Source organism: Sceloporus occidentalis, unplaced genomic scaffold (assembly GCF_023333645.1).
Source record: "Sceloporus occidentalis isolate IW3139 unplaced genomic scaffold, rSceOcc1.0.p SCAF_6, whole genome shotgun sequence".
NCBI classification, from domain to species: Eukaryota; Metazoa; Chordata; class Lepidosauria; order Squamata; family Phrynosomatidae; genus Sceloporus; species Sceloporus occidentalis.
In genome coordinates this window covers 61390348-61414748 of record NW_028316986.1, presented here as the reverse complement: position 1 = coordinate 61414748, position 24401 = coordinate 61390348, and the positions used below count along the sequence as shown (strand labels likewise).

At 41.5% G+C, this 24401-nt stretch overlaps 1 protein-coding gene across 3 annotated transcripts in view; it reads left to right on the top strand.

Moving 5' to 3' along the window:
* The first annotated feature begins 1509 nt into the window (after positions 1–1509).
* The window catches only part of SDCCAG8 (SHH signaling and ciliogenesis regulator SDCCAG8), a 181120-nt gene continuing 158228 nt past the window's right edge, over positions 1510–24401 (top strand). For all 3 annotated transcript variants that reach the window (XM_089529829.1, XM_089529827.1, XM_089529828.1), the window contains exons 1-8: positions 1510–1783; positions 6282–6440; positions 6521–6606; positions 8374–8487; positions 10457–10582; positions 13085–13207; positions 22716–22780; positions 24004–24192. In XM_089529829.1, the coding sequence (XP_089385955.1) occupies positions 1648–1783; positions 6282–6440; positions 6521–6606; positions 8374–8487; positions 10457–10582; positions 13085–13207; positions 22716–22780; positions 24004–24192 (998 nt within the window). In that variant the 5' untranslated portion in view covers positions 1510–1647. The remainder of the gene's footprint in view (positions 1784–6281; positions 6441–6520; positions 6607–8373; positions 8488–10456; positions 10583–13084; positions 13208–22715; positions 22781–24003; positions 24193–24401) is intronic.

The following is a 24401-nucleotide window of genomic DNA, read 5'->3' as shown; positions in this document are numbered from 1 at the left end:
TCAGGTTTACATTATCTCATAGTACATCAGAAGGCAATTTGCGGAATCAGGGACCAATGTGTATTCAGGAGAATTCCAATTAGCAGAGGGAGCAGGATGTGTACACTGGCTCAGCCGAATCAACATGGGCTCATCCAATTATGGATAAAGCATTGTCAACCAGAAGGCGAGTCATGGCCCCGTGGTTTGCCAGCGGGGCTATCACATCTCATTCTCGGTAAACATTGCTATCCTGGGAGGGGGCGCATCCCCTGGGCTTCCCAGGGAATGCCACAGTTGAAGAATGGTAAAAGCGGGTTTTTCAGTTTGAAATTCTATGTTTTTAAGGAAAGAATAAAAACACAGCCAGACAACTGGATGGCGTTGTGCATTGGTACAATGTACATCTCTGACTGCAACCCCGGAAGATTTACCTACAATAAAACTTATTGACCTTTGAATTTCCTCAAGACCTGTTTTCCTTCCATACAGAAAATCCGCCTGTTGTAGTATTGATGGCAGCCCACCACCACCCCACAATGCCAAGGCACCCTATTAATAGTTATAAATTGAATAATAATTATTAGTAAGTATTAACTGAAATAAATATTAATTGGAGGGAAATTACAGGGCCCTTTTGTCTTTTGCTAGAGCAGGGTAACACCGGCACCTTAGCGGGAGTAAGGTCCAAAACACATTGCAGTAATCATCCACTTTGAGACCGCTCTAACAACTGGGAAATGTAGTATATTGTGTCACCAGAGGTATCTCTGGCGGAGAAGGCTACATAAACCAACACAACAGGAGGCTTACACAGTAACTGGTCAAAATAGGAAGAACCCCCCCCCCAAGAAATAGGAATACTATATATCACTACGTTTGTACTTAGTGATATATAGTATAGCTAGTTCTTGGTGTGTGTTTTTTCCTCCTCCTATTTTGACCAGAGAAGGCTAAATGCCTCACAAAACTACATCTCCCACAACTCCCTAGCCTTGAGCCAGGGCAGTGAAAGCGGTGTCAAACTGGGTTATTTCTGCAGTGTGTGTTTTGGACCTAAGGGTTTTTGTGTGTGATCAAGATTTCCTCTGTTGCTTAATGGTTTTATTGCAGTGAATATGTTCATTTTATGTTTTTATGATGATTACGTTATATTGTTTTAAGAGGGAGGGGAATAATGGGATTTACTTTTATATTGTATGCAATTTATTACAGCTGTAAGGCGCCTCGATTCTGACGGAGAGGCGGGACATAAATAAAAAAAAACTATTATTATTATTATTATTATTGGCCTCGCTGTGACACGGGACTACGATTCCCAGCAGGCAGCGCGGCGAAAGCGTCGTTAAGCGCACGCCCAAGTGGCCGCGTTGCATGCCGGTCGCGATAGGAAGCTTTCTCTCTCTCTCTCTCTCTCTCTCTCTCTCTCTCTCTCTTTGCCCCGCCCACCCTCGACCGGTAAAAGCAGGACCTCCCCTACGAGGGACCGTTTTTCGGTTGCTAAGCAACGCCCTCCCTCAGTATCGGCCTGGGAGACCCCTCTCGCCTATATTAACCCGACCCTGAAGCCTCTCTGCCTCAGAACGGCGTCAGAAGCAGCGCCGGCGCCAGCGAGAGAGAGGACTGTCCTCTTGCTTCTTCTGAAGAAACTTTTGGCGCTGTGTCCCAATGGAGGACTCTCCAGAGCCGGCGGCGGTCACGGAAAGGGCCGCTGCGTGCAGCCCCAACTCCTTCCTCCTCAGGGAGGCTGTGGGAGAGCCCGACCTGGAGCAGACTTTGGAGCGGTATCACCGGAGTCTACGCGGTGAGAGAGAGAGAAAGAGCCAGGAAAGCCAGGGCTGCGTCCACACTGGAGAGATAACCCGGTTTTGCACCGCTTTAAGTGTCTTGGCTCTTCGCTATGGGATTCTGGGAGTTGGAGTTTGTTGTGGGGCACTCCCAGAATCCCATAGCAAAGAGCCAGACAAAGAGTTAAAAGAATTACATACCTCAGTACAACTAAAATCATATATACAAGATTAGAAATAAATGGCATAATAATGTAAATGAAGGAGAAAAAAGAGCTATCTATCTGTATATAGATATAATAAGCCAGATTCCAAAAGCAAGCCTTGTTTTTGCCATTTTACACAAGGCAAAACTATTCATCTTTCACCCTGCCCTTGTGCTTAATGGGACTTGGGCGTCCAGAGGTTTCGCATCCCTGGAGGGGGGCCCTGGAGCCAAATCCCAGTGGATTACCAAGGGCCCCACTGTGTTTCAGTCGTCTGATTCGGAGCATGGGAAGAATTCCAAAACGTCCTCTATTTTGAGCCATAAAACCTCCTCCTTGGGAGTTAGGGCCTCTGGAAACCCTGCAAAACACGCTCTTCTCAAGCCAGACGTTGGAGGAAATCATTGTTGCCCAGTGCTAGCCCTGGTTCAATTAAAACCTGCTTTGTGAAGTCGAAGGCTTTCATGGCCGGCATCCCTGACTCTGAGTGGTTTCCCATTTGCATTTGCTGACTCCTTATTTTGCTATTCCTCAGGAATGGTAGCCAAATTTTGTTCACTTTAAGGGTTTCTTCTTTCCAGTTGAAATCATCCAGATGTTTGTGGATCTCAATGGCTTCCCTGTGCATCCTGACATGGTAGTGGTTGGCATGGTCCAGAACCTCAGTGTTTTCAAAGAGTATTTTATGCCCAGGATGGTTTGTGGCATGTTCTGCTACTGCTGATTTTTCTGGCTGGCCCAGTCTGCAGTGTCTCTTCTGTTCCTTGATTCCTGTTTGTACACTGTGTTTGATGGTCCCTATGTAGACTTTTCTGCAGCTGCATGGTATGCAGTAAACTCCTGCGGCTGTGAGAGAGTCTCTCTGGTCCTTGGCTGAGCGAAGCATTTGCTGGATTTTCTTTGTCGGTTTGTAAACCATTTGCAGGTTGTGCTTCCTCACCACTTTGCCTATTCTGTCTGTGACTCCTTTAATGTATGGTGAAAATACCTGCCCTTTGGGTGGCTGCTTGTCTTCACTTCTCTGGGTATTCCTGGGCCTGGCAGCCCTTCTGATGTCTGAGCTGGAATAACCATTAGCCTGTAGAGCCCGGTCCAAGTGCTTCCGTTCATCTTCCAAGAGGTGGGGTTCGCAGATGCTTTTTGCTGGGTCTACCAGTGTTTTGACTGTGCTTCTTTTTTGTCTTGGGTGATGATTGGAGTTTTTGTGCAGGTATCTGTCTGTATGTGTGGGTTTTCTGTATACTGTGTGACCCAAACGTTGGTTCAGTTTACGGATGACTAGGACATCCAAGAATGGCAGTGTTCCTTCCTTTTCTTTTTCCATAGTGAACTGGATGTTAGGGTGGATGTTGTTCAGATGGTTCAGGAACACAGCCAGGTCTTCTTCTTCATGGCTCCAAATGGTGAAAGTGTCATCCACGTATCAGAACCAAGTTGTGGGCTTTTTCGCTGCTGTTTCCAGGGCTTGCTTTTCCAAGTGTTCCATGTAAAAGTTTGCTATCACAGGGCTCAGAGGGCTTCCCATTGCTACCTCATCTGTCTGTTCATGGAATCCATTGTCCCACTGGAATTAGCTTGTGGTGAGGCAATGTTCGAACAGGGCTGTGATGTCTTCTGGAAAAATCTGTCGGATGAGTATCATGGTGTCCATTACGGGGATTTTGGTGAACAGGGAGACCACATCAAAGCTGATTAAAATGTCTCCAGGTTTTAGTCCCAGGTTCTTGATTTTTCCTATGAAGTGAGCTGAGTCCTTGATGTAGTGGGGGGTCTGCCCTATATGGGTTTGTAATTGTGTGGCCAGAAACTCGGCCAAGTCATATGTGGGGGATCCAATAGCACTCACTATGGGTCGGAGTGAGATGGAATCCTTGTGGATCTTGGAAAGTCCATAGAGTCTTGGTGGGCGAGCCTCAGATTTGCACAAACTTTGTCTTGTGGTTGGCTGAATTGAGAAGTTTTTGATCAGGGTGTTTGTTTTTCTGGTGATTTTGCTGGTGGGGTCTTGTTTCAGCTTTTTGTATATTGTAGGATCCAGGCATTCCTTGATTTTTTTTGTTTGTATTGTTCTGTGTCCATGATTACTGTGGCATTGCCTTTGTCTGCTGGGAGAATGATGATTTCTGGATCTGAATTGAGGTCCTTGATGGCTTTTCTTTCTATTTTGGTTATGTTGCTGGTTGCTGCTGTATAAAGTTGGCCAAAATGTGGTCCGTGTGTTGTTTTGAGGCTGCCATGGAGCACATTCCCCTCTTCCCAAGGTTCAGAGACCTAATTCTACACCAGGGCCCCTCAGTCTGCCTGAGATCTCTGGAGCCCAAGAGTTCTGAAAGACGTCATTGGGAGTTCCAATGGGAGATTGCGACTGGGGGGGGAAATAAACATTATTGAGCTGTAGATACAGTCATTTTGGTGCAGGGGTTCCTTGACACCTGAAGATTATTTCAAGGGTTCTTCCAGAATATAAAGGTTGAGAAAGGCTGTCCCGCATTTTGAGTGGAAAGGAGGACAAAGGAACACAACATGCTAATTTTCCTGGACTTTTAGCTGCTTTTAAAATACTGATCAGAATGAGGATTTGGAGGCATAGTGCTTTGGTGGTTCCATTCAGTGGTTTTGCATTCATGTGCAAACTACTGGGAAGCAACTTATGTGGTTTTCTACAAGGTTTTGGTTTGTCTCCCTTTCTGTGAAATATCTATCTATGTGAAACTACCAAGTGAGGTCCTCTGGAGATCTGGGACTGAATTGATGAAGTAGACCTATGGAATTAATGGGATATACCTAAATCTTGGTTCTAGTATTCAGCCATTGATTCTGCTCTAGTTGGGATTAGCAATTGAATTTAGACCATTAACACATGAGTCAATAGTTCAGAATAAAGCAATATCACAGCTGTAATAAACATCAGGAATAAACTCTTCTAGAACATGGCCACAGAGCCCAAAAAACCCACAAAAAACTAAAAATAAAATATATTTTATCTTCTCCCCATAATTAAAGAAAGGCCAATGCAATTTTAGGCTGCATCAATAAAAGTATAGTGTCTAGAAAGATTAAGAGAAGTAATAGTGCCACTATATTCTGCTTTGGTCAGGCCCCACCTGGAATATTGTGTCCAGTTCTGGGCACCACAATTCAAAAAGGACATTGAGAAACTGGAGTGTGTCCAAAGGAGGGCGACTAAAATGGTGAAGGGTCTGGAAACCATGCCCTTTGACGAACGACTTAGGGAGTTGCTTATGTTTATCCTGGAGAAGAGAAGGTTGAGAGGTGATATGATAGCCCTGTTTAAATATTTGAAGGGATTGAGGAGGGAGCAAGCTTGTTTTCTGCTGCTCCAGAGAACAGGACCCAGAGCAATGGATGCAAGCTGCAGGAAAAGAGATTCCACCTCAACATTAGGAGGAACTTCCTGATAGTAAGGGCTGTTCGACAGTGGAACACACTCCCTCAGAGTGTAGTGGAGTCTCTTTCCTTGGAGGTCTTTAAGCAGAGGCTGGATGGCCATCTGTCAGGGATGCTTTGATTGAGAGTTCCTGCATGGCAGGGGGTTGGACTGGATGGCCCTTGTGGTCTCTTCCAACTCTATGATTCTGTGTATCTTATCAGACCTGTAGGAGGCAATAGAAGTCTGAGAGTTAGTAGTGGAATGAATGAGGATCACTACATTGATGCTCTGTCCCAATTAGATAGAAATACTATAGAGAGTGGTTGTCTGTTTTTAATATTAGATGTGATTCCTTTTATCATCTGACTTGTGCTTTAGGGCATATTCATTCTTATTCATCGGAGTCAGTTATATATGCATGACTTGCTGGGCAGCTTCTGGGAATCACATTTATATTCCGCCTGTCCAGTCATGAAGCTCTCCAAGGCATGAGTTAATTACAAGGGTTGGCAACTAGTGGCTCTCCAGATATTAGCCCCATTATATACAATGATGTAGTAAAATAATGTCCCTTCTATAAAAAGTCAAATCAAGGTTTGCTTTTGGAATTTATATACATTTTCAAATTCTGGATGTTTGAATCTGTGGATATGGAGGGCCAGCTGCACTGTCCTTTCACTTTATTGATTAAAACTCTGTGGTCCAAATCCATAAATTTCTAGTATGGTTTCAGATATGTTGTTTTGAACATTCTGAAATGGGTAGCTCAGGTTGCCTAATTAGCTAGCACAAACTAGCTCCCGTTGTCCAGACCCCTAGGCTGATGTGTTCTGATAAATCTCATCATCTGTATTTGCCTGTTCAAATGTGGATTCATACATTTTCACAACAAATTAAAAAACATTTTGTTGTTCACAGACCGTGCTAGTAAAAGCCTCAATCAACTGAAGCAGGCCTTGGATGAAAAAGATATGGCAATAGGGGAAGGCGCAGCTGTGTTTGACCAATTGTGTAATAATATAGGCTATGAAGAAAGCGAGGAGAGAACATGGCGGGAGCTCCAGTACAGCCATGCAGGTTTGAAACTTTGAGTTTGTGGTTTTGCTTCGGCTAGATTTATCTTGTTTGTTAATATATAATTAATCATTCTCTTTTAGTTAATCAGCTTAAAGCTTTATTACGACAACAAGAAGAAAAAGAAAGTGAAATGTCCCCTTCAAGGAGGAGGAGAATGTCACCCCCAGTAAGCATTATCCTCTTTTTTTATTCCTGTTAAAGTGAACAAATAATTGCATGCCTTTTGGCAAAATCTGTAAGTAACATTTATATTATCTCAGTTCATGAATTATATAGATAATTAACAAGGGATTAATATGCTGGTGTAGGAAATTATATTTGTTTATTAAAGATGTAAACCTTGTACCAATGTTGAGCTGTTTAGCTTCAGTTCAGCCCTTTAAATCAGAGTTAAATGAATGTGACATGGAGAAAGCCAGCAGTAGAAGAGAGACGGAAGACAAAGAATCTAAATTTATTCTAGGTGTGTGGGGTGAAATCCTTTCAAAAAAGATTCTGAATCTCAAAGCATACAAATACTAGTGCTGCAGGAAGAATTATTTACTATTAATAATGTACTAGAAATGTTGGGATACTGATGAATGATAAGATTGGTTTTATTTTTTTCAAAATTATTTAAATTAATTTCTGCCCTACAAGATTTCCATAGTGTTAAACATTTTTTAAAGTTTTTAAAACATGCTAAAAACAGTTTTAAAAGCAAAGGTCCAAAACACACTGCATACGTAATCCAATTTGAGACTGCTTCAACTGCCCTGGCTCAATGGTAGGGAAATCCAGGGAATTTTAGTTTATTGTAGCACCAGAGCTCTCTGATAGAGAATACTAAATGTCTCATTAAACTACAATCCCAGAATTCCCTAGCATTGAGCCAGAACACGGTGAGTAGAACAGTGAATGGCAGGGAAGGGGGGTGCGCTGGGCACTCTCCCCCACTTCCACATGCTACTCTACTCATGAGCAGAACAGCATACAATAGAGACGGTTGTGCACTCAGCCCAGTGTCACCCCTTTTCTGAGGTGTCACCCAGTGCAGTCCACACCACCTGATGCCATTGCTTTGGTTAGGACTTGCCTGGAATACTGTGTCAAGTTCTTGGCTCCACAATTAAAAAAGGATGTTGACAAGCTGGAGCATGTCCAGAGGGAGCAACCAAAACGGTGAAGGGTCTGGAAACCCCTGTGAGGAGCGACTTATGGAGCTGGGTATGTTTAGCATAGAGAAGAGAAGGTCAAGAAATGATAGCCAGATTTAAATGTTTGAAGGGATGACATATTGAAGACCAAACAAGCTTGTTTGCTGCTGCTTTAGAGACTAGGACACAGAGAAGTTGATGCAAATTATAAGAGAAGAGATTCCACCTAAACATTAGAAAGAACTTTGTGACAGCAAGAACTGTTCGACAGTGTAATACGCTGCCTTGGAGCGTAGTGATGTCTCCTCTTTTGGAGGTTTTTAAACAGAGGCCGGATGGCCATCTTTCAGGGGTGGTTTGATTGTGTATTCCTGCTTGGCGGGATTGGACTTCATGGCCTTTCCGACACTGTGATTCTATGCTTCACTGTATTAACCTTTAACAGTAATGCCTTATGCTGAGAGAAATAAGACCTCTTAGCATAATGATAATTAATATGAGAACAAGTTAAATGGAAAAGAGAAGCAGCAGAGAGAGGCAATGGTGTTAACATATTGTCAAGAACTTATCCTAATGGGAAATCTGGATGAGGGAAGTAACAGGAGTGAAGCAGATAAATAAATAAATAAATGCTAAGATTTGATTCCAGAATCTTTCTTCCAGTGTAAAACAATGTCATGTGCAAGTGGAAAAGAATGCAAATTATCCTGTTGTGAAATGCTTTTTTCTTATACCAATATAGTTTGAAAAACTCTTATATAAAAGTTCTTTACTGTCATTACATTTATTTTCTTCAGAGAACAGCTAAAGCTGCAGATCAGAGTTTACCTGCCCTTTGTGATCTTGTACCGATCGTTCATGACCAGTCTCAATACATTAACCACCTGGAGGCTGAAGTCAAATTTTGCAAGGTATTGTAAAGCAGTTTATGTTAAATACAGTCTATTTCTTAAAAAAAAAAGTGGATTGCAGGTATATCTCAGTTAGCAAAGTAGATGTGTTCCTAGGTGTTACTTTAGCAAAGAATTTGGTACCACGAGCAGCAAGAGCATTGAAAGAGTAAGGATAGATTCTTACACCTTAAAAAAAGAAAGGACACTCAACATGTTTCATCATTTTTATTCAGTACTAAACAGTATGCACATGTGAAGTGAACCAAGCTGATCAGGTAAGCCATACATAGGTAAAGAAACCCATTTTGAACTTTTGAACTTCTTTTGAAGTTTCTTTCAAAATGCATCCAGGAAAATGCATCCATTGTCTCCACTTTTAAAAATCATATCCGTTTGGTGGTCAAATTTGCAGATCATTGCTCTGCTGGTGGTAGCTACTGAAACAGTCTTATTTGTTCTTCCTTTTACTTCCTGTGTTCATATTTGCGCATGCTCAGTGAGGGATTCTGAAGGCAGCTGCTGTTTACATTGCAATGTACATTGTGCATTTACATTGCCTATTCTAGATAGACACACCTTGTTACAGTACAATTGGCTATAGCAGAATACCAGTTTCCCAGTTCACACAATTTATTGCATCATTTATAGCAGGCATGATCTTGCAACCTGACATTAAAAATCTGTGTTTCTCCAGCCTTCCCTCACTATCCTCCTAATGCTGATTCTGTTTAAAAAAACGAATAAGGAGGAAGATGCAAGAAGATTGAGTAGGCATAAGAAGACTTTGTAAAAAGGAGCTTCAGTGTCAGAGCTTTGTTAACTGAAGTATTACTGTATTATAGAATGTATGCCTGCATAATAGAATGTACTTAATACTTAAAATCTTGCAGCAATTATGCATATGTTATACAGAAACAATATCTATAGACTTGATGATAGCAGATATATTGTGTCTTCTAATCTCTTTTTTAGAAGTACTGTAGAACACATTCAAAAAAGAGTCTCTTAAAAACTAGAAACTGTCATCCCTCCACATTTGTTTATTTGACTTTTGTGGCTTTGAATCTTCATGGATTTGATTAATATGTTCTTTCCAGGAATCTCTAGGCCTCCTAGGGTGACTCTGTGGTCAGTTGTCCACCAGAAGTTGTACCTTGGGATTCCTAGAAAGAACACTTTCTCTAGACATTTATAGATCCTCCAGTGCAATTCTGTGGTTGACCTCTGGCAGATGTTGACCACAGATTTGTCCTGGAGAATGTAGGGGTTCTAGAGAGATGTTCTCTCAAGTTTTTGTTTTAAAAATAGTGGTTTGCTTTTTCCCACTTTCAAAGGTGTCCTGCACCCCTAATCCCAGTGAATGTGGAAGGGCCACTGTGTATTTAAAACAGAGTGTAAATTCATTTTACTACACATCAAAATCATAAGGGCTATGTTAAATAAGTAACATGTGTTGCTTTCAAGTTACAAATAATTTTTTGGAAGTCGATGGCATCCATACATGATTTCTGTGCTTCAGATTCTTCCACTCATTTGTCTTTTACCCAATTTCCATATTCTACTTTCCCCCTTCATATGCATGACTACTTATATGGTTTCCATCAGACATACATTCATAAGTCCCTGAATTGTTCATGCATAGACTTAGCTCAGAACAACTACTGTCAGGGTGTCATTGGTTTTCACTTGCACTCGTTTTGTACTGCAGCCTATTGTAGGCATCTTTATTCAAGGGAAAGATTTTCTCACACACCTCTAACAGTTGGAACTAGCACTGTTAGTGATAGATGTGTCTGTAGTTTAAGCCTCTTTTACATATTAGGGTATATTTAATAATAGATCTATTATAAGATTTTATCGTAAAATGAATCCCATATGCTACTATTAAGAGGACCTAAATTACTGCTGTAAGAAGAGCATTTCATCACCATATTTTAAAACAACCTAATTACTGCCATTTTCACAATACGTATCCTTAATTTTCTAGGAGGAAATGTCTGAACTTAAATCTCGTATTCATGTGGTTGTGCTTGAAAATGAAAAGCTTCATGATGATCTAAAAATGCTAACAGTGGAGTGCACACTTAGAGGACAAACTCTCCTGGATACCTCAGTAAGTGTCTGAGTTTTAATAAGGTATGGACAAATTGATTCTCTGGCAGGTGCAGAGGGTACAAAGCCTTAACAGAATTCAGACTTCTGTGTAAGAAAGAAAGAGTTAAAATGAAGAAAGAAGTTAAGTGAAATAGATGAGTGTGTCATTTGAGAGAGTCTGAGTCAGTTGAGAGTTTTGCAGAGCCAGATCAGAGTGGCTCATACCTTCCTTGTTCTGGTGGAATGCTAATTGGGTTTTAAGAAAGACCTTGTCAGGATTCATAGTCCTAATGAAAGGGGGATTACAATAATTTGGTTTAAGAAGTAGAAAAGTTGAAGTAAAGTCAGTGAGGGAACTGATAGGGAAAACAGATTGTAACAAGTGAAGAGCTGTATATAAAAGTAACCACACAATTTGCCTTAAGATCGAATTGTAAATAAAGCTGTTATTCCTTTTGTTCTCTGAAGAGTGGTTTGGATTAATGTATAACCAAAAACATCATGAGCATGCTAACAAAAATATTAAAACACTTGAAAGATAAGGCTATTTGGAGCCCATCTCTGAGTCACTTATTTGCCTTGAAACTAATTTAATAAGTTAGGTTTCAAATAAATGTACTTTTTAAGCAAGGATTGTTTTATTTATGCAGAGTTTTTAAAACAGTGACTGAGTCCCGATACAGACGGGCAAAAAGTGCCATCCTGCAGGTAGGGTGAGGGCGGAACGTCCCCGTGCTCAGAGCCCTCCCCGCGCTGCCTGGGTGCCATCTTGGTGTGCAGCCATTGAAATGGCGCTGCGCCAAAGGGGCATGATGAAGCTGTCCATCAGCGACTGTGGCGCCTCTTCACAGGCACAAAAAGGAGCCGGAAAAACCAACTCCTTTTTGTGCTCTACGGAGGCTGGATCGGCGCTGCGGCGTGCATTTGCACCCATCTCTGGCTGAAAGGGGCGGCACCTTGTCGCCCCTTCCTGCCCATTTGTACAGGACCTAAGTGACTTAAAGCTGGTCTGGGGGCGGAGTTAGGGCATGGCATCCATACGATACACGCCCTGACTCTCCCCCAGGGTGGCATGATACCACGTGCTAGTCTGCATGGCGGCACGGTGCTCCTCTGGCACTGCGTCCTCTGGCGCTGCGTCCACATGATGCAGCACCAAAGGAGCTCCTTAAAGCCACAGCACCACAGCTATCACACCCTTTCCAGGGCACAAAAAGAAGCCCCTTTTTGCAGCTCCTTTTTGCGCTGCAGAGAGGGGAGATTGGGGCTGCTTAGGGGTGGTCTGCACAGCCTCAAAGTCATCACAAACAACTATGTGCATACACACACACAGTATTATTAAGCTAACTATGCTATGTAAAGTAAGATTTGATTAATATGTTCTCTCTAGGAACATCTAGGTCCTCCAATGCAACTCTATGGTCAACTTTAACTAAAAGTTGCACTGAAAGACCTAGGGATTCCTAGAGAGGTGTCCTCTCAGGTAAAAACATGGTGTTTTTGCTATTTGTGGTTTTTCCATATTCATGGGGGTCTAATGCCCCTAACCCTAGCAAATATGGAAGGACAGGTGTACTTCACTGTATTATGTTTGGTCATCACGGTCTTATTTATAAACTCTAATATTTCTTACTGATCTAGATGTAACTGTATAATAAGGGAGCTTCTCACAGTTCTATTGCAGGGTTGAGGAAACTTTGTTCCTCAAGGTGTTGGGTTATAATTTCCATCATCACTGCCTTTTTACCATCCTAGTTGGGATAATGGGAGTTGCAGTCCAGTATCAATAGGGGAGCCATGGATTCCACACTCTGCCCCACTCTTTGTACCTACATGTGTGTGCATGTGGGAGATCATTGGATCTCTCTTAGATTTAGGCCCTGTACAGACTGACCAAAAGGCCAGCCTGTGGGCAAGTCAGGGCGCACACCCTAACTCTGTCCCCAAAGCACTATGATGCCGTGTGTCGCTCCAGATGGTGCACGGCGTCATGATGCACCTCCAGCACTGCATTCAGATGACACAGTGCCCAAGGGGCACCAAACAGCCATGCTACTGTGGCTATGGCGGCCTTTGGAGGGGACAGAAAATGAGCTGCTTTTTGTGACTTTTTGCCCTTTCCAGAGGCCAGATCGAGGCCGGAGCATGAGGTTGCCGTGGCCCCAATCTGGCCAGGAAAGGGTCGGCGTTGCACTAACCCTTAGGGGTGGTCTGTATAGCCCCTTAGTTTTATTCATAGTCCTTCCTCGCTTGTCAGTTGTATCCTATTTTCTGCAACCATGCGTAACTTTTCACAGCCTTTCCCCCTAAAAATATGGATAATAGCCTAATGACCTGTTATTTGCAGAGCATTTACCATTAACATAACCTTATATAATATTCCAGTTTGACATATATTTGTTTTGGTTCTGAAAAGATCAGGTAAAATGTATTTATTTAATATTAAAATGTATGTATTTTATGTGTATTAGTGTATATGTTAAAAACAGATAGAGATGTTGTATTCTTTATTCCCTTTCAGGCAACTCCTCAAAATGCCTGTGGTGCTTATTCTCATGTTGGCGAAGCTGGTAAATCGTCATCTCACAAAAACGAGCAAGCTGCAGTAGCTACATTAGAGATTGATAAATGGCAACTAGAGCTGGTCAGTGTCTTCTGAAACGTTCACTGAATCCAGTTGGATTTCATTTGTACAAAAAGTTACTTAAATTCAATATGAAAATTTATTTATTTTTATTTATTTAATTACGGTATTTATACCTCACCCCCTTCAGCCCTAAAGGCTCTCAGAGCAGCTTACAATTATTATTTTAATTAGATGGTTTCCTGCCCTCAGGCTTACAATCTAAAAAAACGCAACGCAAAAGGAGAAGGGAATGATAGTGGGGAAGGGGATCAGGTCCAGCAGTTCTCTCTCTCTCAGGTCTGGGCCAAGGCAGATGGACTGGAGGGAGGGCTCTTCTCCTTAACTGAGGCTGGGCCCAATGGTATTGGGCCTGTCCTTTCACTCCCTCCAGGCTGGAAGATGACAATTGGCAAGGAGGGAGGGTCGTATTCTTCAGGCCCAATGGCGTTGGGCCTGTCCTTTCACTCCCTCCAGGCCGAAGATGACAGTTGTATAAGAAAATGAATAAGAGCTTTATATATTCACTTAAAAGTTTGTATGTTGCTCTCTGTTAATGAACACTTGAAGAAGGGCCTTAGCAGAAGAATTTAATTCATAGACAGGATAGTAAGTTAATTGGTGCTCCTCCGGGTATTTAGAATTAAAGCTAAACATGTTAGAGTTTGAATCGCGTGAAGAAGTGAACAAGCAGTCGCGGTACTATATTATACCAAATTGAAGCTTGCAATCATCCGTAAGGGTACCTCCCTGCATTGTATTATAAAAGTTTGCAGTAATCCAAGTATAAAATGAATGATTACTATGGCCAGGCTCGTCTTTCTCCAAAAAATGTTGCAGCTAGGGAATCAGCTAAAACTAGTGAAAGTATTTTGTGCTGTAGACCATTTTGGCCTTCAGTGAAAGACCTAGTTTCAGGGGGAACAACCCCTAGCAGCACCAGTCTATTTTGTACCTCTGCTTTGAGTAAGCTACTTTTAGAGTTGTTGTTTCACTCTTATTTCTATAAAATTCTCTGTTCTTATTTTCCATTTCTTTTTCTTATTTTTCTTGTCTTCTGGCTGCTACCATTAACATAACATCTCATCTTTCCTGTCTAATGTCAGTAGGTCTGTGATTATGGCACACCAGCTGTCATCAAGGACAGCCCCAGGATGTCAGCATAATCTCAGTTGCCAGGCACCACTCCTGGGCTTGGGGACACCAAGACCCAAGTGGTAAAGCATAAAAAAACTGACGAAAAAAGTGATGTGAACAAAAGAGGGAAAATCATCTATCTGATACTGCAGTGTGAATTGTTGCAAATGATCCATGTTGGGTCCAGGAATGCGAACAATGAACAAATGGGAAAGGGAGTGATAGCGGGTCAAAGCTGTAGCTTTGTGACAGGCTGTGTATCATTATTGCCAGAAAAATGGAGAATGTGTCAGCACACTCCCGTCAAACACTGCAGATTCTTCTTCCCCCATGCCAGTGAAACTGGGAATATGTCGGGGGTTGTGGGGTTTCTAATGTGGGTGTCCAAGGTGAAGGGAGTCATCCACTCACCTTCCATCATCTCCACAACTACAGGAGTCTGCACTGTTGAGGTATAACTCAGAAAGGAAAATGTACTATGTGGGATAAAAAAACTGACTGGACAACAAAAGGTCACTGTCAACCATGATGACAAGGCATTTTCCCTTCAGTGTGGAGACATGGGAAGTGACATCAGGAGATGGCCACCAAGTGCAGTAAAGTGCTGCAAAAGGGCTGCAAATGTGCAGAGTCACCCTGGATAGGAGACAGAGAACAGTGTGTGACACAAGAGGAAGAGGCAGGGCCAAAAGGCCACATGGAGCTCTTGCTATATAATGGGAGTGCCTCAAGTCACCGTATGGGTTGTTGTGTTGGTGGAAGGTGGACAGTCGCTGTACATAGTGGAACTTTGGAAGAATAAAAGCCTTGTTAGGAGACCCCTGTCTGCAGTGTCTCTTTACTCATTCTGGAAGAGGTGAGGTGCAAGTACACTACAAGTTGAACATGAGTCAACAGTGTGATGCGGCAGCTAAAAAGGCCAATGCAATTTTAGGCTTCATCAATAAAAGTATAGTGTCTAGATCAAGGGAAGTAATACTGCCACTCTATTCTGCTCTGGTCAGGCCCCACCTGGAATATTGTGTCCAGTTCTGGGCACCACAATTTAAAAAGGATGTTGAGAAACTGGGGTGTGTCCAAAGGAGGGTGACTAAAATGGTGAAGGGTCTGGAAACCAGGTCCTATGAGGAACAACTTAGGAAGCTGGGCATGTTTAGCCTGGAGAAGAGAAAGTTAAGAGGTGATATGATAGCCCTGTTTAAATATTTGAAGGGATGTTTTCTGCTGCTCCAGAGAACAAGACCTGGAACAATGGATGCAAGCTACAGGAAAAGAGATCTCACCTCAACTTTAGGAGGAACTTCCTGACAGTAAGGGCTGTTCGACAGTGAAACACACTCCCTCAGAATAGAGTGGAGTCTCCTTCCCTGGACGTCTTAAAACAGAGGCTGGAGGGCCATCTGTCGGGGATGCTTTGATTGAGAGTTCCTGCATGGCAGAAGTTGGACTGGATGATCCTTGTGGTCTCTTACAACTTATGTTTCTAAGGCGGGTTACAGACCGCCGAAAAGCGGTGGCCTGCATCCGCCCCTTTCCCCGGTGTATTGGGGCCTCAGTGGCCAGAGCAGCAGCCGCTGAAGCCCTGATCCGCTGCTTTCCGGGCTGCGGGGAAGCAGCAAAAGGCCCCTTCCCTGCAGCCTGGAAAGGGGTGTCCTTGGGGCTACAAGCCCCAAGGACACCCCGTGGCGGTGGGGAGGAGGAGAAAGGGGCCGCTTGGCCCCTTTCTCCTCCGCGTCGCTAGCACAGCCGTCTGAAGGCTGCACCCAGCGACGCAAAGCCAAGAAGGAGCTCCGAAACGGAGCTCCTTCTTGCGCTGCGTAAAGGGCACTCTAAGCGCCCTCACGTGGCGCAAGGACGTCACGTTAGCGTGGCGCAAGGATGTCACGTCCACGCTGCCTTGTTTGGAGGTGGCGTGGTCGTGACGTCATAATGGTGGCCGTGTGGAACGGCCACCACCATTTTGTGCACGCTCCGCGCGTGTTAGGGTTGGGGGCGTCCGGAAAGCACGCCCCTTTCTAACTAGCATGCACGGAGCGCGCACTTTTAGGCCCGTTTGTAACGGGCCTAAGATTGTCCAGTTTTGCATACTGTTGCCTGCATCACGGAAGGTGATAATTCTGGTGCGAAATGACGTGGTACATAATGTACTGCACAACAATGCTAACATGCACTTCTGTTGTATGAGAGAAGGAAGATTTCATACTAAGCATTTTTGATGTGACCACCAATTTGTAAAGGGTGTGAAGCCTGGCATGGTGGCCATTTTGTGCAAAAGAAAGAGGCTTGTAGAAAAAAGACCTTCAAGACCAGGGGTAGGCAACCTTTTTCAGCCAGGGGCCGGGTTGCTGTCCCTCAGACAACTGGGGGGCCGAAGCCCAAAAATAAACAAATAATTTTAAAAAATAATTAATTAAATAAATAAACCAGGACAAATGTAGGGCAAAATTTTAAAATGGAGGACACTTTTTAAAAAAAATTGGAGGACACGCAAACATTTTTTGCTGATTTTAAAAAAAATGTTAATATAAATGCTTGTTTCAGAGGCTTCTATAGACAATTGCCCCCCCTTGCCCGCTGCTTGCCCCCCCTTGCCCGCCTCCTCCTGATAGGCCAAAGGCCCCACGCCCGAGGCCAAAGGCTCCGGCGTCAATTGGCAGCAGGACTGGGCGAGGGCCGGTCCCAAGGCCTTGCCGGGCCGCGTCCGGCCCACGGGCCGCAGATTGCCTACCCCCCTGTTCAAGACCATAGGAATAAGCAGAGAAAAGAAAAAGTCTTACCTAAAGTACATTCCTCAAATGAGGAATGAGAAGAAAGCTCATTTCCTGTATTGCCTGACTGAATAGGAGAGCTTTCTGAGGAAGTGTGGCCAAAGCACAGCAGCCTCAGTTTGGTCATCTTGGATTCCACTGAAAAATCATGCCTAATCTAGTCTGGTATCCATTTGTTTGACTTTCTGGCTGTCCATGATCTTCTCAGCCCTCTTCTCCAGCACCATATCTCAAATGAGTTGATTTTCTTTCAATTTTCTTCACTATCCAGCTCCAAGTATTCAGTTGTATATTTTTTACATTTTAGGATCTTATCTAGTTCTTTCACAGCTGCCTTTTCCAGTCCTAATCTACTTTTGATCTTTTTAATGCAATCTCCATCAATGATGGGTCCACGATATGAGAAATCTTTGACTGTTTCTATTTCTTTATTGTCTAGATTGAATTTAAGTAAATCTTCTGTGGTCATTATTTTTGTTTTCTTAATGTTCAGCAGTAAGCCTACCTTTGCACTTTCTTCTTTAACTTTCCATAGCAATTATTCCAAGTTTTTGTTTTCTGCTAGTAGCATTGTGTCATCTGCATATCATAGATTTTTGATGTTCTTTCCTCCAATCATCACTCCTCTTTCAGAGTCTAAACCTGCTGTTCGTGTGATGTTTTCTTCATACAAGTTGAAGGATTGATAGAATGAAACCTTGCCTGACCCCTTTGCTAATTGGGAACCATTCTGTTTTTCCATTTTCTATTCAAACAATTTCTCATCAAAACGGTAAAATATATTGGCACTCCCATTTCTTTAAGAGCATTTCATAGATTTTCATTATCTACTACAATCTATAAATCACATGCTGATTTTCTTCTGAAATCCCCTGGAGTGCTCCAAATCCATCATTTGTTGGCAGTGTGGTCCCTAGTGCCTTTTCCTTTCCTGAGCCCTACTTGCATATCTGGGATTTCCCACTCCATATATGGTGGGAATTTCTGTTGCAAAATTATCTGTATATTGCTTTCATATTATTTTTATTTCATCTTGGTCATGTATTGTGTTCCTCTTCTGGTTGTAGAACATCCCCAACCTTTATTCTATTTTTTAAAAAATTAATATATTTTATTGAATATAAAAATACACGTACACATTTTTGGTTGCTGTAACTTCTGCCAGAAGAGTATGGAAACTGGCGGCTCTCTCTGTTAGGAAAAAGCTAATCATTTTTTATCAGGATTTTGTAGTACTGTGACTGAACCATATATTATTACCTACAGTCTATTCAGCTTCTCACAGGAGTCATGAAATAATCTTGCTTCCTTTTGTCTTCATCTGGTAAATAAATTAGGAAAGTTATGGCATGTGTGAAAGGAATTTAAAAAATCTATGTACTCAGCATACTCATGTCTCTGTTCGACAATTTGGTTTTTTTTAAGTTTTTACTTAAGCAAAATTTAACAAGACAGTACTTTACATACACCAAACAAATACAAATACAATACGAATTCAATACAGTAGTACAGTAGGTCACATATGATACATATGGCCTAAGTTGTCACAAATAGGGTCGAGTTACATGTATCTTATCTCCTTGCTTTGTTTCCATTCCTGGACGATGTTTAGACTTCTGTCCTTTCCTGTTTGTTTAGTTTCCTATCCAGATTCTTTTTTCCCGCCTCTAAGTTATATATATATACACACACACACACACACACACACAGACATATATATGTATGTATGTATGTATTCTATGTATGTATGTATGTATACATACACACGCATATCCATGCTCCTTAATATTTATATGCACTCGTATATATATATATTCACATGTAAGAAGGGTATTCGTTGTCCCTCTCTTGTATAACCTATTTTGTTTTCTGCTAATCTTTATTTTGCTTTGCTTTATTTTGTTCTATTTTGGTTTTGATTTGAATTAGATTATTCCTTTTATTAGCTTCTTCTCGATGTACTTTTTAATACCATTCCATTCTTTTTCGTTAAACTTATCTATAGTATTCTTTCCTTTGCTTTCTTTCATAAGGTTAGTTAACATATCCATTTCTATAGCCTCATATAGTTTGCTAAGCCATTCATACACTGTTGGTGTGGTTGGCCTTTTCCAATGCTTAGTGAATATGATTCTCGCACTTGTTACCATGTATAGTATTATTCGTTTTTTTCCTTGATCTATTTTGATTTCCAGAGCAGATGTCATGTTTAGGAGAAATAGGAGTGGGTCCCACGGTATCAGAATTTGTAGAGAATCTGCCATTACTTGACGTATTCGTTGCCAAAATTTCTCCGCTTCCTTGCATTTCCACCATATATGTATGTAATTTGCGTTGATCTTGTGACACTTCTAGCAAGCACTCGATCCCGTCTTATATATAAAATTCAGTTTATTAGGCGACATATGCCAATGATGAAGCATCTTGAAGAAGTTTTCCCTATAGTTTTGGCATAGAGTGAATTTGTAACTGTCATTCATGGTTTTTCCCCATTCCTCAAGCTTAATTGTTCTTCCTGTCTCTGAGGCCCATTTCAGCATGGTATTTTTTATTGTGTCTTGTTCTAGATCTCTGTCTATCAAAATTTCATAATATTTGGAGATATGTCTTGATTTTTTGTCAGATATAATAGTGTCCAGCTCTGTCTTTTGGTTACTGATTCCTTTATTTTTTACATCTAATCTATATCTTTCTGCCAGTTGTCTATATAGGTACCAGTCATTCAAGTTGATTTCACTCCTCAGTTGGTCGCTTGTTTTAAGTTCTTCTTCTTTATTTAAAATGTCTCTATATGTTATGCATTTAGTCGTCTTATAATATTTGGTTCTTTTAAAGAAAGCTTCTTGTGGGGAAACCCACAAGGGTAGTTTGTAGTAGAACATTGTTTTGATTTTATTCCATGCTTTCAGTAGGGCATTCCTTACAAAATGGTGGGAGAAAGCTTTATTTACTATGAGTTTGTTATGCTACAGAAAGGCGTGGAATCCATAGTTTAACTGAATGCTTTCCAAAGTCAAAAGTCTTTCATTATTCAGATTGAACCAATCTTCTAGCCAACTTAGACAGGCTGCCAGATAGTACATTTTGAGATTGGGAAGCGCACAGCCTCCTCGACATTTTTTATCTGTTAATATTTTTTGTCTGATTCTAGCCTTGTGCCCACTCTAGAGAAATTTATTTATCTCTTTCTGCCACTTTTCTATTTGGGATATTTGGGATAGGACCGGTAGATTTTGGAACAAGAAGTTGAATCTGGGTAAGATGTTCATTTTTATTCATGCCACCTTCCCAAAGAAGGATAGGTTCAATCTTGACCATTTTTCCAGATCCATCTTGATTTCCTTGAAGGTTGTGTTGTAGTTATTATGGTATAGGTCAATATTTCTCCCTGTTATAACTACTCCCAGATATTTAGCTTTTTTTCCCACTCTGTAACCTGACTTCTCTTGCAATATTTTTCTTCTTTTTTCGTCATGTTTTTAGTTATTATTATCGTTTTTTCTTGGTTTATTCTAAACCCTGAATATAATCCATATTCTTGTAATATGTTATTTAGATGATTTATACTGCCGATTGGATCTTCTAAGTACAAAATAATATCATCTGCAAATGCTCGCATTTTAAAACTGTGTTCTTGAATCTGAACTCCCTTTATCATTCTTTCCATCCTCTGTTCGACAATTTGTATCGTTCCTGTCATCAAAAATTTCCAAGAAAGAAGTGTCCACTCTGGCAAGATGAATAAGGTTCCATATCTCTATGTTCCTCAAAATGTAAGGGGTGCTGCCACTAGGGGTGGATATCGCTCATTCCATATGTAATACTGCAAGATTCATAGCTTTAACCACAAATGCACCTATTGTAGGCTGCAACATGGATTTCTTCTCCTTTTGTGTGCCACTACTGATTACATGCCTGCTAATCTGTGGAGGCCTCCTTAAGAAGATGTTTATAACAAATCTGTAGTGTCCACTTAGGCCCGAAATAGACAGGCAGATGGGAGCAGCTTCTGGGAGCACCACCGCATGGCATTTAGATGACACATGCCCCCAGTACACCTGAAAGCTACACTGGGGCTGTGTCATCGCCAGCACCCCCTAAGGCAGCCCAAAACCAGACCCCAAAGGAGAGGATCTTTTCCACTCCTTGCTGCTGTCCATTTGGGACCACAGCAGGAGGTGTCTTCAGGGCTGTGACATATCCCTGAGGTGATCGGGCCAAGAGTGGCTTCTAGCCACTCCTGGAGGCCCATCTGTTTCTTCCCTGTATTAAATTGCCTCAGTTCACCACCCATTGGCCACTCCTGGCCTGATCACCCCAGGGCTGTGGCAAACACATGCCACAGCTCTGAAGGCACCTCCTGCCGTGGTCTCAAATGGACAGCAGCAAGGAGTTGGCTGGGGAGCTTTGATATTTCCCATGACAGGGTGTTTCCCCTTCCACCTCTGGAAAAAAAAAAAACATTGGTCTTACCTGTGAAATTTCTTTTCAGGGCTGGAGGTGGAAACATCCTTCCTTCCCAGAACGGAGACAAGCATTTACCCTCATGGTGATGGGGATAATTGTTTGTTTAGCTTTTATCCACATTGTTCATTGGGAGATTTTTCTCTGTAATTTACTCTGTTTCTGTTGGAAGGAATATGTTAGCTATTCTTTTCCTCCTCAGGTGTAACTGAAGAATTGTTGGGGGTTGCTCCCCCTGGTTATGGTTCCCTTGAAGTTTACATCCTGCCTACCAGAGGGATGAGGAGGAACAACTTATAACTGAATGTTTCTCTTTCCACTGCTGAAAAGAAACATCTCACAGATATGAGCAGTGTTTTTATCTGCTCAGATCCATCTCAATCCACATTCAGGATTTAGCAATGAAACATTCTTGATGGTCTTGATAGATGACTTTTATGAGTAGAGAATGAGAACCTATTAATTCTTGAACTGTTGAACATAGTATCATTTTGGACTATTTTAGTTGGGTGAAGGGCAAGTTGTATCAGCTTTATATAGTGGACCTCAAGCTGAGTATCCACACAGCATGCATGCTGGGCAGATTTGGTGAGACCAAAAATGTCATTGCTACTATAACAGTTATGGGGCTGTCCTGTGGTGTAATTCACTCAACACATTTTCAGATGGATGAGACTATAGCATAGTTTAGATAGCAGAGGCCTGTCATTATTTGTTACTGGTTTGTATACCTGAGTTACTTGTGTATATGAGAAGAGATTTTGCTCTAGAGTCACTATTTACTATCTGTTTTGCTTTAGATTTCAATGTGTAAATTTATAAAGAAATAGATTTTAGAACCTGAATATCTGCCCCATGCCTCCAAAATAATTTAATATGATAAACAGCGACACAACCTCAGTCTCTGGTATCTCAGTTTAAAATATTCCAAGTAGCAGGTTCTTCTGGAAATGATTTTAAAAAGATGTTGAACTAAACATTGAACTATTTTAGTATATGATTGTATCTTTATATTCTCAGAAAATTGTTGTTGCTACTAAATGACTTAAATGGATTTTGATAATATAAAACATAATACAAATTGATGAATTATTGATGATGACCAAATATTTGATCTCCTACTTGAAGTGAAATAAATATTTATTTATTTTGTTTTAAAGGACAAGTTAAAATGTCTGCATCAAGAAAGGACAGAAGCACTTGAAGCCCAGGTCCAGTCTTTAAGGTAAATAAAAAATAATTATTTAAATAATAATAATAGCTTTATTTTTACCCTGCCTCTCTGTCAGAAAGAATTAGAACAATACATTAAAATAATCAGAGATGGCAAATGGGGCTACAGAGTACTCAATGAGATGATGGATTCAATTGGTAGCTGGGTTTGCTATTATTTATTTCCCTTTTAGAATGGTTCATGACACATGAATGGATTGCCTTTGTTTTGTCTCCCTGCACCTGTTCACTTCATCATAATAGATGCATGACGGGGTTGGACTGGATGGCCCTTGTGGTCTCTTCCAAGTCTATGATTGTATGCCCAGTCATTTTTCTTGAATTCTTGTGAAGCCTGAACTTTAAGCTATCTATGTACATTTCAAGGGCCTGGAGGCAGTATTTTAAAGCCATCTCTACAATACCTCTGTTGATATTTTTCTACTTCATTTCTAAACACTGCATTTTTCCAAGCAGAGTGCAAATGGATAACATTACAATTAGCCCAAAAGTTTTGAGTATATACCTATTCCACAGACCTTTGTTCAGTTGTTTTTAGTATGGTGAATGTCCACATAGTTGAACATCTGTGTTGCCTTTTAATCAAATATAAGAAATCTCATTTTCCTGGACATTGATGTTGAACATCTTTTTAGGAAAAATTGTTCTAGCAGCATGTAGGCTCCTTCCCAGCACATTTAGCAATTGCAAAAAAACAAAACAAACAAACAAACAAACACTTTATTGTAAGAATTGGAAGAATAAAATTACTTTCCTGTTCAAATCAGTCTGTTATTTTTCTGTTACAATATTAGAATTGTCGAGCTGCTGAAGCAATGTCAGTAATAGCGACAGTACAAGCAGCTCAAACAAACTAAGAGGCTGTTCAGACTGGCAGCTTGGGCCGGCTTGGGGGGTGCAGTTGGGGCATAATGACACCATGATACACGCCCCAGCTCCGCCCTCAGGGTGTCATCACGACACTCCTTCAGCGCTGCGTACATATGATGCAGCACCGAAGGAGCACTGCCAAGCTGCAGCTATCGCACCCTTTGCAGGGCGCAAAAAGTTGCCACGGGCCCAATCTGGCTGAAACAGGGTCGGCTGCGTTCCACTCCTTCAAGGCTGTCTGTACACTCCTAAGGAAAAAAGCTGCTCTTGGTGCTTTATAGTAATTATTGTCTTTTATCCAGCCTTATTTATTGCTTTTAACGTTGTGCATCATTAACTTTCTAGAAAGCAGTTAGCAGAGTCACAAAAAAACTGTGAAGAACTAACTGGAAGATTAAGGCATCAGGATATGCTTTCTACAGCAAGTAGTTCCAATCGGGCTGGTGGCCTTTGCTTAAAATGTGCACAACATGAAGCTGTTCTTTCCCAAACTCATTCAAATGTCCACATGCAAACCATTGAACGACTGACAAAGTAAGTAGTGAACTGGATAGGTCTGAATTTTGTTGTGTAATTTGAAATTTCTGACTTATGACGACTATAAGGCAGTCCTATCATGGGGCTTTCTTAGCAAGATTTGTTCAGTGGTGGTTTGCTTTAAAGATCAGGATTTAAGGTCCCTCACTTTTCCACACACAATAATTAAAATTCAAAACATTTTATAGTACAAGTGAGGATGCATC